Source organism: Planococcus citri, chromosome 1 (assembly GCF_950023065.1).
Source record: "Planococcus citri chromosome 1, ihPlaCitr1.1, whole genome shotgun sequence".
In the NCBI taxonomy this organism is placed as follows: Eukaryota; Metazoa; Arthropoda; class Insecta; order Hemiptera; family Pseudococcidae; genus Planococcus; species Planococcus citri.
This window is the reverse complement of record NC_088677.1, coordinates 66,100,616-66,116,197: the sequence shown is the minus strand read 5'-3', so window position 1 is coordinate 66,116,197 and position 15,582 is coordinate 66,100,616. Positions and strand designations below refer to the sequence as shown.

At 32.3% G+C, this 15,582-nt stretch overlaps 2 protein-coding genes across 2 annotated transcripts; one reads left to right on the top strand and one right to left on the bottom strand.

The window, feature by feature from the left end:
• Positions 1–698: 698 nt before the first annotated feature.
• LOC135841762 (probable cytochrome P450 6a23) lies at positions 699–3,020 on the top strand. Its single transcript, XM_065358929.1, has 5 exons — positions 699–1,478; positions 1,583–1,947; positions 2,045–2,266; positions 2,343–2,594; positions 2,712–3,020. The coding sequence occupies exons 1-5, from the start codon at positions 937–939 to the stop codon at positions 2,882–2,884; spliced, it is 1,554 nt and encodes a 517-aa protein (XP_065215001.1). The 5' UTR covers positions 699–936; the 3' UTR covers positions 2,885–3,020.
• A 2,144-nt stretch (positions 3,021–5,164) lies between these two features.
• On the bottom strand, positions 5,165–10,015 carry LOC135836028 (uncharacterized). Its single transcript, XM_065350600.1, has 9 exons — positions 9,525–10,015; positions 8,232–8,921; positions 7,903–8,151; positions 7,637–7,789; positions 6,914–7,300; positions 6,106–6,597; positions 5,779–6,000; positions 5,428–5,676; positions 5,165–5,341 (listed from the first exon to the last, which is right to left on the bottom strand). The coding sequence occupies exons 1-9, from the start codon at positions 9,889–9,891 to the stop codon at positions 5,178–5,180; spliced, it is 2,973 nt and encodes a 990-aa protein (XP_065206672.1). The 5' UTR covers positions 9,892–10,015; the 3' UTR covers positions 5,165–5,177.
• Positions 10,016–15,582: the final 5,567 nt, after the last annotated feature.

Here is a 15,582-nt window from a genome sequence, read left to right as displayed (position 1 = left end):
AAATTCACCAAAAATCCAAAATTGAATTTTAGCACCTGAAATCTCTCGATTAATGGGATTTGAAAACATCCTAGATGTAGGTTTCATTCAAATCAGAGCGAGTCAGTTCAAAAAGGTTCCCTTGTAAGCACTATAAGGGCGAGAGAAGTATTTTTGATAGATATCACAAGTTTTTTTTTTAAATACGTATTATAAATTGTTGATGAGAATTCGGGAAGGTACTCCAAGACGTTTAGAATGGCAGATTTTTGTTGACAATTCTTTCTGTTTTTTGTAAGTTTTTTTTTTTTTTTTTGGTTGGCGGTAATTTTGCTTTTTAAAGGTATTTTTGATAGTTTAATTCTTACAATAGTAACAATCAAATCCAAAAAACCCCGATGGTTTGGTTCCGATTAGAATGCTCATTGATTAATGATTAGGTACTCTCTCTTGGCACGTAAGTAATTGATACACTCGTTAAATTACAAAATTGGTAACTTTATTAGGTAGCTAATTTGCGACCAACGCTTCGACTTCGAAGTGATAAACATTTCAAATTCATCTTCGAGCAATTACCCGTAGAGAATTTACAATTTTGTAGTCATGTCATAGTCACTAATGAAGAAAAAAAATTTCAAAATTAACACACTAATGTAGACGAGAAAGATGTGATTGGATGATGTAACGAGGTGAAGTTGACGTCACATCATCACAACGAACCGCGCTGTTTGAGCAAAATTACTGATAAGATAAGCGAAAATTTAGTCATTCTGGTCACTGATTTTTCAATTATTAAGAAAATTATTAGTACTATGCGAAGGTATCTTACGAACATTAAATTGTCAATACCTCATTCAGACGTTTTCTAGCTACAAAGTGAACCTTTCGTACAATTTATTCGTCGTTTATCACCGAAGTACAGTTCGTTTCGTGTGTTTGTTTACATCAAGAATCAAGATGCTCGCCGAAGTGTTATTGTTTATCACATCCGCTCTATTTTTAATATACTTGAGTATTAAAAAAAAACACAAATATTGGCTGAAGAAGAACGTGCCTTATATAAAACCCAAGAATTTGATACTGGGAAACACGACCGAGCTATTTTTCAAAGGTCTGCCTTTAGTGAAGTATCACGAAACCATCTACAATGAGTTGGCTCCTCATCCTTACGGAGGATATTTCCATTTCGTCAAGCCCGTGTTCATAGCTCGAGATCCGAATTTAATAAAAACTATACTGATAAAGGATTTCCAGCACTTTATGAATCGTGGAAGCGGTTTCATGGATGAAAACGAACCTCTGACGCAGAATCTTTTCAATTTGGGAGGCGAACAATGGAAAAATCTGAGGATAAAAATAACACCGGCTTTCTCATCTGGTAAAATAAAGATCATGTTTAATTTGATGAAAGAATGTACCGAAGAATTGATCAGTCTGATCGATCAAACCATCAGTACCGAACATCAGCACGATATCGAAGTTAAAGAGCTAATGTCCAGGTAACGTTAGTCATTTCGTTTCGTATCAGAACGATATTATCATCACATCATTTAATTCAGCTTGTACCTAATAATATAGCCCATTATCTATTTTAAAATTACAGATTCACTACGGATATTATCAGCTCTTGCGTATTCGGTTTACAATCAAACACTTTGAAAAATCCAGACTCGGTGTTTAGACAAATGGGTAAACGAATATTCGCCACTCCGAGGAGTAATCAAATCACTCAGTTCCTCAATTCGATATTCCCCTGGCTACGTCGACTACTCAAGTTCAAAATCATCGATCCACAAGTCAACGATTTCTTCGTTAATTTGGTGAAAAATACGATCGAATATCGGGAACTGAATAACGAGAGTAGAAACGATTTCCTCGATTTGCTTATCGCTCTTCGCAAAGAGACCAGTGCATTATCTCACGACGACGATCAGCTCAAGGATGCGAATCGCAACGATAAGAAATTCGGTAAAGACTCGTTTATTAAATTTACTTACTTGTTTTTTCGAGTCAACTTTTTAATACATATCTAATCGCGATAATCGAAATATATTTTTAATTACAGAATTCAACGACGGATTGCTGACTGCTCAATGTTTCGTGTTTTTTGTCGCCGGATACGAAACATCCTCGGGAACATTGACTTTCGCATTGTACGAATTGGCCAAAAACCAAGAAATACAGAATAAACTGCGTCAAGAGATAGATAAAGTTTTGACCGAATTTGATGGTCAATATACTTACGAATGTATTCAAAATATGGTTTATTTGGATCAAATTGTAAATGGTGGGTATTTTCCCCCCCTTAAGAGTGTTCGATTCAATTGAGCCAATATCAGTATTATTTTATTTTCACATTTCAGAAACTCTGCGATTATATCCAATACTACCATTTCTAGTACGAGTCTGTACTAAAACTTACACGTTACCAGATACCGATACAGTAATAGAAAAAGGAACCAGAGTAATTATACCAATACTCGGTCTACACCACGATCCTGAATATTATCCTGATCCTTTGAAATTCAATCCGGAGAACTTTTCCAAAGATATTAAAACAAATAGACTCAATTGCACTTATATACCATTTGGTGAAGGACCTCGAATTTGTATTGGTGAGTATCCTCAAATCACAGAGGAAAAAATTCATACGTACCCATTAGTCTAACTCTGAGTATTTTTTTTTTTTTTTTTATGAAAATATATTTTAATGCTGTCGTTTTCTTTTACAGGAATGAGATTTGGACTGCTGCAAATAAAACTCGGATTAGCGATGATGATTCGGAATTTTATTTTTGATTTATCGCCAGATTTAAAATTACCGTTCGGATTCAGAAAATATTCTATTTTAACGACTGTAGAAGGTGATATGTTACTCACGTTTAAAAAACGAACTTTCGAATAATCATGACACTAAGTTTCCTGTTTTTATACTTCATTCTGTTTGTACTGCGTATAAATAATTATTCATTTGTTATCATTTTTTCTAACGTTGTACTTTTATCTAATTAGTCGAATAAATATTTCATTTTTTGTTACAACACTGTACTTGATGTTTCATACGTGTATTTTAATTAAGAAAATCCTCGTGCAACAAGATTTACGAGAAATTAGCAGCAGTCAAAGTTTTTTTAATGACATTATTTTAATTATGCAAATTGAACTTTTTAACGCAAAAATTAGCATTCATATGTACTTTAGGGTAAGGAAAATGATTGTAAGATATATTTATCAGAAAATCTATTGACCTGGAGTCTAAGGATGCAATTATAAATTTTTCTTGATCTAGAACAAGTCCAAAAATAAAAGAGTAAGACAAGTTGAAATCGGTGTTTGAGGGGAGGGATAGGTAATTAATGGACAAAATTGTTCAATTACGTAAAAAAAAATGATGAAAAATAAATGACACGATCCAAACTTTATCAAGAAGCTTTTATTACATTTCACCTGATTCATTTCAAATTTTAAATCAACATGAATCTTTTAAAAGTTGATGCATGAAAATTTCTCATTCAAAATTGATCTTACTGGATTAATCATAATTCATGAATAATATTTTAAGAAGTAACTAATGCCAAAATTCTAAAAATTGAAAAAAAAACAATAAATTCCTGATGCAAATAAAAGCATTAAAATATGGAAAATTGTTTGAAAATATTCAAATTTCACCTAACAAAAATTAATTATGTACTTATTAAGCAAAAAAATGTTTCAATTTCAAAAAAAAAATTGAATATATTTTTAATAAAAATTACCTAACCTTATAGCATCACAATTTGACTATTTTTTTCGAATATTTTCAGATTCACCCTAAAGGAATTAGTAGTGAGCAATACAAATTTTAAAGCGGCTAAAAATTTGAAAAATTTTCGAAAAAAAATGAAATATTTTTTTGCCAGAAATACACATTACTTACCCAACATCATTAAAATGTGAGCATTTTTTTCCCTCAAAAGATTAAGTAGTACGTAAGCAACAGCAATTTGAACAATGGTCGAAAATCTTGAAGATTTTCAAAAAAAAGTGAGCAATTTTTAAAAATAATTTTCAAATTTTATCTGGAGGGAATTAGAAATGAGCAATAATGATTTCAAAATGGTCAATGACTTTTTTCCATTTTAAAATTTCAACCTAAGGGCTTCAGTGATGAGAAATAAAAATTCGAAAATGGTCAAACATTTTTCACGAAAAATTCTAATATATTTTTGAGGGAAAAATTACACTAGAATTCGTGTATTTTTTTTAAAAAAATTTGCAAAACATCCAGGAGTTTGCCAATAAGCAATAATATTTTTTTTAAATAGCTGTTTAGAAAAGTTTCAAAAAAAAATTACAAAAATAATGTTTTAGTACGTATAAGTAAATCATGGAATTAAAATGTGAACAAATTTCCTTGAAAAGTATCAGATTTTGTAAATAATTTCAAAAATAGGTATGTTCAATAAATTGTTGATAAAAATTAGAACATCAAAATGTGAGCAGAATTTATTGAAATTTTTCGAAATTACCTAAAAGTGGGTTCAGTGTTGTGGGTGAGCAATAACAATTGAGAAAATGATCAAAAAATCTTAATAGATTCTGAACAAAATTTTTCAATTTTAAAATTTTATCTCAAGGGATTTACCCATTTGGAGATAAGCATTCAAAATTTAGAAGTTATCACAAATTTAAAAATTTTCAACAAAAAAAATGTTATTAAATACCTACTTAAATTGAAGTTTCTTAAACATAAAAAATATTTTTAAAAAAATCCTATTAGGATATACGACTAATTATCATCGCTTCTCACAAAGACCATCAAAAGTGATACTTCACTTGCTGTCATTTATCAAAAATATCCCAGGCCCAAGAAAGAGGAATACAAATCATGTGAAATAGCTTTAGATTGTCTAGTAAAGTGGAAATGGTCATTATTTGTCTATTCAAAGTGAAATTTTTCGTGAATAATTTTTTTTAAAATAAGAAACAAACGCTGAAATTTTACTTTTACCGTGCTATTGACCTCCCCTCCCCTCCCCTCCCCTCTCCCCTCCCCTTCCCTTCCCAATGAAGGTAGGAGAATCAAATCAGCTTATACAAAAAAATCATGATTTCATAAATTCTTAAACCGTCCAACTCCTCCCACTCTCATCATCTTTTTCCATCCATCTCCATAGGCAATTTTTATGAAAAAATTCGACGAAAATACGATCTAATTTTTACTTCTTGCTACATTTCAAAAATATTTCATGTTTAACCGAATTGACGATCTTGAATCGCTCAAATTGTAATGGAGAACGAGTCGCTGGACACCATTCGAAATTGAAATCACGAAGTAAATAAACCAGAGCCAATTTAACGCTCATTTGGGCAAATCTTGAACCTAGAAATTTCACAATGGGTAAGTTGAAAAACACTGAGAAAGATAGTGACTGCGACACGACAGATAGGCGAATTCCAGTCACTTACCTATACAATTCCTTGGACCATCGCCAAAAGGTAGGTATGCATTTCGCGAAGAAAAATTGTTAGGGTCTTTGAATCTATCAGGATCAAATTGCTCAGGATCAGGGTAATATTGAGGGTCCGAGTGTAGACCAATTACAGGTATCAATACCTCTGTGCCTTTCTCGATGTATATTTTTGTATCTGGAATTCTGTATCTTTGGACACAAACCCTGTTTAGAGCTACTAAGACTGGGTATTTCCTTAATGTTTCTGTAACATATCAAATTTAGTATCATGGCATCCACTTTTTTCCATTCAAAAAGACAAGGATAAAATACATTTTAAAAATTAAATTTCACACTAGTTCATCACCTGAGACAATCTGATTCAAGTATGGCATACTTTTAACCATTTCGTAGCTAATTTTATCGTCGTTTTTTCGCAAATACTCGTCAATTTCGTCTTGAAGCTTTCTCTGAATACTTAAATTGGCAGCCAGTTCATACAGAGCGCCGCTCAAAGCTGAACTAGAGGTATCAAATCCAGCCACAAAGAACAGAAAACACTGAGCTGTCATAAGTTCATCGGTCATAACTGCGAAAAAAATTGGAATAATAATTTAAAATGAAAAAAAAAAACACGAAGAGAACCATTACCTATCTACTAGTAAACCAATTGACTAATTTTTAGACATCTCACCGAATTTATCTTGAGCTTGTTTAATATCTTTTTGTTTCTCATCGTCTCTCATGTTAATCAACAGTTGCAAAAAATCATTCCTATCGACGGCGTTGCTTTTGCGATGATCGACTGTATCACGAGTCAGTTTATAGAAAAACTCAGTCACCGTTTTGTTAACTTGGGAAATTCTTAGGGCTTTTTTCAACCAAGGTAATGCGGATCGAGTTAACACCACGAATCTAGCGGATAAATTACGAGCGAATATTTTCAGAGCCATTAATTTGAATATTGAGTTGCCATCTTGAATGGTGTTTGCTTTCAGCCCAAAAGCGCACGAAGATATTACTTCGATGGTGTAACGTATGCTGAATTCTTTAACATCGATCGTGCTATTGTCTTCGATGCGTTTGTTGATTACTTCGCTCATTTCTTTGGCACATTCTTCCACCAAACTAAACATGTATTTCATTTTGCCAGATGTGAACGTTGGTGTTAATTTGGTTCGTAGTTCTGCAGTCAAATTTTAAAATATTAAAAAGTTGAAATTTAAAAAATTCAACAAATTTACAGAAAAATATTGTTGATGACAAATTTTAAGAAGTTCACACATCCAAAAAACAAAAATTTGAATGAAAGTTCCAAACTCAAAAAAGAAGAACAAACAATTCAAAATATAAAAAAAAATCGAAAACTACCAAAATAATTTTGTGACCCTAAAAATATTTTTAAAAAGGAAAAATGAATATTTTCTAAAAAAAATAATAAAAAATAAAAAAAACAAGTGCTTAATGCAAAAACTTGCAACTCAAAAAAATCCACAACTTACTTTTCCAAAGAGGACCAGGAGCACTAAACATATGCGTAGTAATAGGTTCATTTTCATCGAACACAGTATCGCCGCGATCGTGAAAATAATCGAAATCCTTGATCAAAATATGCTTAATTAATTCCGGATCACGAATCATCAATTTAGGAGCAAATCTAGCGTAAAATCCGCCAAATTTATGACCTTTTAAACGATGATAAATTTTCGTAAAGTATTCACCCTGCGGCAAATTATACCAATCGAGATCGAGTATATTTGAAGGCACATAAGGAATATGTTTACGCTTCCAGTAATTATAATAATAATCAAACCCGAAGTATATGATTAAGGGTGCTAAAACTAGAAACTGTACCGCAGTTTCCCACATTTTGAAATCAATATTTCGCACTTAAAACCACAAACACCAACTTATAACCATGTAAGTTTCATTTTTCTACTTCAGTTCAGTGTACCTATTCAGTATTTTACTCGATTGTTTACATTTTTTTATTATTTAAAAAAGCTTACGTATGATAAGATATTTAGGTAGGTACTTGAATTACGTCAAAAATTCAAAAACTTTTACGATCCAAATGTGAATTACATCACAAGATAACTAATCTCAGGTGTAATTGAGGTCGACATGATACCTATATTTCATATACGAATACCTACTCTGTATTTAAACAAACCAATTCTTATTATGAAAATCACAATTTTAGGAACCAAAATTTTATTTTTTACAGCATTTTAAAAAAATTTCATGCTCGGCTGAGGTAAAAATTTCATTGCATTGGAATTCGATAGGATGTCGAGTCTTTGAGCATACTTCAAATCGAAAAGCACGTAATAAATATATAAGAGCCAGTTGAATGACGATTAATGCGAATCTGGATCCTAAAATAAGATAAAAAAATTACTCAAAAAAAAATCATGTAGATGACTCTTCAGGGCTACTTAAATGATATCCCATTTAAATAGGCCGAGTAGGTACTTATTCAGATCCTTACCGATGCAATTTTTGGGACCATCTCCAAAGGGAAAATAAGCATCACAACAAGGAAGTTTACTGAGATCTTCGAACCTATCCGGATCGAATACTTCAGGATTTGGAAAATATTGAGCATCACAATGTAATCCTGACACCGGTATCAGTATTTCGGTACCTTTTTCAATGATCACCTCGGTTCCAGGAATTTGATAATCTACAACGCAGACCCTACTCAACGCCCCAAGCACCGGGTATTTCCTTAGAGTCTCTGTGGGGGGACCATAAATCTCCATTAGCATACCTTTTTTGAACCCAAAGAAGGCATAAAAAAAACAATGAAAATCTCACCAGAAAACACTCGATGCAAATATGGCATATTTTCCACCATTTCGTAAGTAACCTTGCCGTCGACTTTTTCAAAATACGAGTCTATCTCAACCTGTAGTCTTTCTTGCACGCGAGGATTTGCAGCTAACTCGAATAAAGCAGCACTCAGTGTCATACTCATCGATTTATATCCAGTAACGAGGAAGGAATAACACTGAGCTGCCAATATCTCATTGGTCATCTCCGGGTTTCCTTTTTCATTCCTCAGATCGATCAACAACTGCAGAAAATCATTTCTATCGACACTATTTTTTTCACGATACGTGACAGTTTCTTCGAAAGTTTCAAAAATCAACTCGTAGGCTGATTCATTCGTCGAGAAAATTCCGAATATTTTTCCAAGTTTAGGAAAAATCGAATAAATGAGAATTGATAGTTTGGTCATCCAACTGTGATGAAAAGTCTTCGATGGTATCGATTTAAATAAAAATTTACCATTTCGAATTGTATCGTGAGTTTTTAATCCAAATATGCAAGATGAAATCACTTCGACTGCGTATCGATCGCTGAAATCTTTCGTGTCGATCACTTCATCCATTTTTATTTCGTTGCTGATCGTTTCGTTCATTTCTTTAGAACATTTTCCAATTAAATCGAATAAAAATTCCATTCGGTCGGAGGTGAACAGGGGTGCGAGATTTTCGTGTAAATCTAAAATGGAGGAAATTTATTTATTTTAATATTTTCTCAATTTTAAAGAAACAAAAAGTACATCTTGATTAATATGGACAGAAATGGATTTTGGAATCAATTGCAGTCAGTCCTGCCAACCTCACCATCCCTTGACCCTTTCAAAAATCCTTTTTGTTTTAGAGGTAAGGACATTTCAAGCTCTCCAATTTTTGAAGCTTTTTGGGTTTTCTTGAGATTTTTTTAATTTTTTCGAGATTTTTTCAAAGTATTTTTGAGAAAAAATGAAAAATTTTGGCAGACCCAAAATAGACCTCTGAAGCGAAATGTTGAGATTTTTCTCGGCCATTTTTTAAAGTTTCTTGGCCTCAAAAAAGTATACAAATACAAAAGAAATTCTATGAGAAAGGTGAGTGAGGATTTTTGCGAATTAGATTAGGCATCAAGAATAAGCAAGTAGGTATTTTTCTATGAATTTGTCATAAATATTTCTCATTTGACGAAAAATTCAAAATTCTCAATTTCTTTCAAAACTTGACCTAGTTTTGCCTTCTGCCATCTGAAACAACAAAATAAACGAAAAATCATAAGTACTCCTTCACCTATGTACGCAATAACACTCACTTTTCCAAAAAATACTCGGAGCCCCGAACATATGCATCGTCTTGGGCACATTTTCGTCAAAAGTCACATCACTTCGATCGCAGAAACACTCTGAATCATCGTTTAAAACACGTTTAATCAATTCCGGATCACGGAGCATCAATTTAGGAGCAAATTTCGGGTAACATCCGCCAAATTTATGGCCATCGAGTAGCCGATAGATTTTCGCGGTGTATTCGATCGTCGGTAACGTAAACCAATCGAAATTTAGAACATTTGATTCCACACATGGAATCTTCTTACGCTGCCAGTAATTGTAATAATATCGTATTGAAAAATAGGCAACCAGGGGTACCAAAAGTGAAAACTGGCATATAGTTTCCCACATTTTATACAAACACAAAGTAAAGTAAACACATGGAAAAAAATTAGGTATACGAAAAACGTTCACATGTTGGTAACTTGGTAGGTATCTTTTGACAATACCTTGTTTAAAGATACATAATTTACTTACTAAGTACGCGGTACGTACTGCAAAATGCGAACGTAGGTGATAAATTTGTGAAAGAGATAATTCTTTCGTGATTATAACAAAAATGTATAAATTCAAGGCAATAGTAATACGGTGCCAAAGTAGGTAGCCTATCTACTTGAAGAAAAAGTGAGGTTGTACTATATGGTCTATAATCGCATAAATTGAGAAAAAAATATACCAGATTAATGCGGATTTAAGATAAAAAATAATATTAATTTTTTATGCTATACTCAAAGAAGCAGGTATATTTTAAAACAAGCCAAAAAATTATAACTTGATTTAACGTTCATGAACGCACGTTGTAGAACAGGTTTGGAAAATGTTTCTTTCCTCTCTCCTTTAATTGAAAAAAATAAATAAAATAAAAAATAAGGTCAAATTCGAGAAAGTATGCGAAATTTACGCACACGGTGTAAAGGTGTTCAGTAGGGTGGATGATTTTTCAACTTTTTCGAATTTTGACGAACCCTAGCAAGAAATCATGGCTAAATAACCTCAATAAGACGCAGGAAGAATTTCAAATTTTTTGTTCGACGTTGACCCCCCCCCTCCCCCTTCCTCTTCCTCTTCCGGCTTGAGCTCAGAGTTTTCAAAATGTGAAAAAATATTCAGTTTCAATTTTTAAAAAATTTAAGTTAATTTGGAAGGTTTTTAGACCACTTTTTAAAAAACCTGAAATTTTCAACATATACCTGAAGGCTTCAGAACAGCCTGAAACCACCTCCAATCCACTAAGCAATAAGCATATTTAAAATGATGTACTGAGTAGGCAAATTTCATTTCAACAACTCAATTGGGTAAAATGTTGTGGAAATTTCAATTTTCAAAAATCTGATAGGGTGCTACAGAACTGCCACTCAAAATGGTTTGAAACTGTTTCCAATCGATTTGGAGGGCGGAAAACAAGCCAACAGGCCACACACCAAATTTAAGCTTTCTTGATTTTTTCCCATTTTTGACCCAAGATTTAATTTTTTAAAAATTCATTAAAAATCAAAATCGTTTGTGAACTCAAAAATTTGATCTACTGTTTCCAAATTCATATTCGAAAAATCAAATCACCTCAATTCAAAACCAATGGACAATTATTTCAGCTGATTTTCAAACTCCGTGATTTTAGAATTTTTTTTCGATTTACCATTGAAAATTAAAGGACACAACTGACACAAGTGTAGAAGTTACTTACGTAACTTTTCTCATAAGGATTATAAAATCACTTACTTATTCTCATACGCGAGTTCATATTCTATCATTTTTGGACGGAAATTGTATAGGTACTGGTACTCACCTGAAACAAAGAAAAATTAAGGTGGATTAGTTAGTTATAAAATTATTGATCAATCAACAGATATATGGAATTATAATAATGGTCGAAGGCCAAACTAAAAATTCTGACGATCTCGACCTTTAATAATAAAATATCAAAATTTGATGGACCATCAAAAAACGACCACAATTTGAAAAATGTTTCATTTGGGTAAAACTTTGCACAGACTGCTCAAATGCTTGGATTATTGAAAAATAGGCACCAAGAATTGATCGATAATTCTCAAAATTGAATGATGATGATTTGTCAAATCTGCAGAAAGTGTCATGAAATTTGTCAAATTGACCCCCCCCCCCTCAATAATTGAAAATTACCAGAAGTTGATCATATTTAACGGATTTTTAAAAAAATCACCGATTTTTTTCACTAAGTAAGTACTAAGTACCTACCTTTTTTTAACAAAATTTTTAGAAAGTTCTCCACTCGACCCCCTCCCTCCACACACAAAAAAAAAATTAAGAAAGTCAAATCTTTCATTGGAAAATTTTGAACAAATTTTCTTTCAATTAATTCTAATTAAAATTATAAAAAAATACCTTTACTACAACCCGTTATATACGCTGTTCCTACGTCTCATTTAGGTATCTAATTTGGCCATGACTTTCAAAGCTAGGGTCTGTCGAAATTCGAAAAAAATTGCGACGTAAAACATTACAAGAATAAAATAATTTTAAAAAATTTACAAATTTTCCAAACACTAAAAATATTTATAAAACAATTGAGAATAAAATACTTATTGTTAGTTTCCCGAGTTTTCTATTTGTAAGTGTTATTTTCTCAATAACCACCCAAGAATTCACCTCTACATTTTCAAGTATCTAATAAAATCCTCATCTTTATACACAGAAAAAATTCTATTTCAACCAACAAAATCTCAAGTACCTTTACCTTCCCTTAACAATACTATTTAAACACCCCAAACATAACACCCAAACCAGTTACCAGTTACTTATTCTCAGACTGGACTGTATTCACTTACATAAATTCATATCTACACATCCAAGTTACCATATGGTCGAGTCCATTAAAACGACTTTTTATCGCGTAGGTATAGCTGGGGTAATTCGACATACTACATGGCCTTTGAAGACGATCAAAAACATTATCCTAATGTGTAGCGGACATCTCCGGATAAAGATATATCTATATTAAAGTGTGAAGTACATATAAAGATATTTTGGCCGACAAATGAATGAGAAATAAAATTTGCAATGCTACCTAAGGTTATTTATTGCGCAGGGCTTAAAATACTTATAAAGAGGTGAATTGTACGATATTCGACGATGACCACCCACGATATACAAAAATCGCTACTCTCGTTCAATTTCATTCATTAATAAAAAGAAATCTTTTTTCGATATGTAACGGTGTTTTGGTCTGGACGCTACAAATCTTTTTTATTTGACGGCCGTTTATTCGTCTCGTTGCCGCACACCAAAGAAAAAGGTCCTCGAAAAAAACCAACGTGTAACGCGTCTCGTGTGTAAAGCAGAAGGAATTTCATTATGTTTTAGGAGGTCTGTTACCTCATCGTACTGTATAGTAACAGGTTGCAGATGTTTTGAATTGATTTTAAAAATCAACTATGTTTAAGAATGGATGATATCTAATACCCACGATGTAGTAGATAATACCAAGACCTATCTATCGATTATGTAATGTGGGAATTTATAGATTTTATTATTTGATTATTTTCACGCCAGCAATATACCTACGTCAATTTTTAAAATCGAGTAAAGGTCGAATAATCAAACCAATATTGAGTGATGAAGAATTCAAATACAAAATGCCTAACGATCGTTATTTTTAAATATACCTACAAAAATCTTTAAAAGACAGATTTTTTTTGGTTTAAACTACCCTTGTTTCTCTCACAAGGGAGGTATCCAGACAGGCATATAAATTTTTGAATTGGACTAACCGAAATTGATACACAGGAGCTCAAAATACACCACCAGCCAAAATTTCAGACGCTAAAACTCATTTTTTAATTTTTGGCGGATTTTTGAAAATTATTCAAAGGGTCAAAAATGTGGAAAAGCAAGAATTACAAAAAAAAGTTGATCTGTGAAATTTGATTTGTACCCTAATTTCGATCTTCTGAGTCAATTTTGAAGCCTTCAGCGGATTTCCGGATTTTCCAGTTTTTGAAAAAGCGCAACAAAATCAAAATCTGCTGGAGGCTCCAGATCGGATTGAAACCATTACCAATCGATTCGGGAGGTCGAAAATAGGACACAAACCAAATTTTAGGTTTTTTATTGGGCACTTTCGCAAATGATGGATTTTTATTTTTTTAAATAATCGCTGGAGAAGATTTTGGATATGAATTGACATGAAAGAAAATTGGAAAATATGTGTCTAAATCGATCGAATGGGTCACAGAGATGGTAAATCCGCGTTTATACCTGCTCAATTTCATTTCCACCCAACTTTTAACGTTTTTTCAAAGGTTGGAGAAAATTCAATATTTCTTTAAAGGCCTCATGAACGGTTCGAAACTATCACCAATCAATCAACTCAGAAGGTCAAAAATAGGGTACAAACCAAATTTCAGATTTCTTCATCAATTGGGTGGAATTTAGATTTTTCCAATTTTTGGCCCATACGTAGATAAGTACATATTTAAATTTTCAAAAACTTTCTAAAAACGAATTTCAGCGCTGAAATTTTCGCTGGTGGTGTATTGTGTATTTTGGAGTCCTCATCTGTTGAAGTATTTTTCAATATTTTGTTAACATGTTTTCTGCTGCATGATTGACTATTTTCTTTCTGAATTCCGAATCTCTTAGATTAAGTAATATGATTTTTAACATAGATTCTGATTTTGAATAAATTTTCAGCTCAATTTTGGGATAAGCTATGGATGCTTCAACTGATGTCTGACTTTTTCATTAATTTTCAAGACAACTGAACAAAGAATTTTTTTTAATGAATTATTTGAGCTTTTATGCATTTTCTACTCTTGGCCGAATTTATTTCTGATTTTGGTAAAATTGTTGATAAATTTCTGATCAGATAAGTAGGTACATATGAGATATTTTTTGGATTTAAAGAAATATATTTCCATTTTGAAGGATTTTTTTGCGATTATTTTTAGCGGATTTTTCAAGTATAGTGAAAGGATTTTTGAAGAATTTTTGATACCTTTTTGAAAAAAAATAGATTTTTTTGTCACTTTTTGAAATTATTACGGTCACTAAAATCAAATTATGGAGGAAATTGGATTGATTTCAATTATTTTTAGCAATTTTTTGAAAATACATAAATGTACAAAATTGATCAAATCATTTTATGCCATCAAAAATGATGGAAATTAGTTTTAAAACTAATATCGACTCTCTCAAAACAAATTTCACCATTTCTAGCCGTTCTGGAGCCTCCAGAGCGATTTTCGATTTCTCTAAAATTTTACAATTTCTCCAAAAAGCGGGGAAATTAATTTGGGCTGCTATAAAAATTGAGTTGAGACTTACCTTGAACTTATTTAATGAGTTCATCCTCATTTGACCCGATTTCCAGGCAGGCACCTCGAGTGCGTTTTTTTGTAGGTAAGGAAGAAATTCAAAAAACCAAAATTTTTCAGTTCGCAGGGAAATTTTTGAAATTTACACGAATGACTGTGTCCAAAACTAACCTCCTAAATCCAAATTCCACAATTTTGAGCCATTCTGAAGCTTCCGCTTCGATTTTTGATTTCGCTCCAAAATTTGGAAACTCCAGAAGATAAGGAAATGAAATTTAGGCTGATAAAAATTGAGTGGTAACTGATTCTCGACACATTTAATGAGTTTATCCACATTTGGCCTGATTTCCAGGCGGACACTTTAAGTGTGTTTTTTTTTTACCAACATAAATTTTCATTAGACTAATAATTGGAAAACGACGGTAAAAAACACATACCTACTCGATACGTGCGCCCGGAAATTGACTCAAATGTAGATAAATCCTTTAAGCTGGTCAGGTCTAGAATAAGCCACAGCTCAAATTTTCGCAGCCAAAATGAATTTCCACCCTCTCTGAAGAAATTTTAATATTTCGGAGAAATCTAAAATTGCGCTGGAGGCTCAAAACTAACTAGAAATACCGAAATTCGGTGCGATGGAGTTGAACTTAGTTTCAGGACTGATTTTCATCATTTTTAAAAGCATAAATCGCCGAAGATGGTCAATTTTGAATTTTCAAAACCTCGTCAAAAATCAAAAAATCAGTTTGGC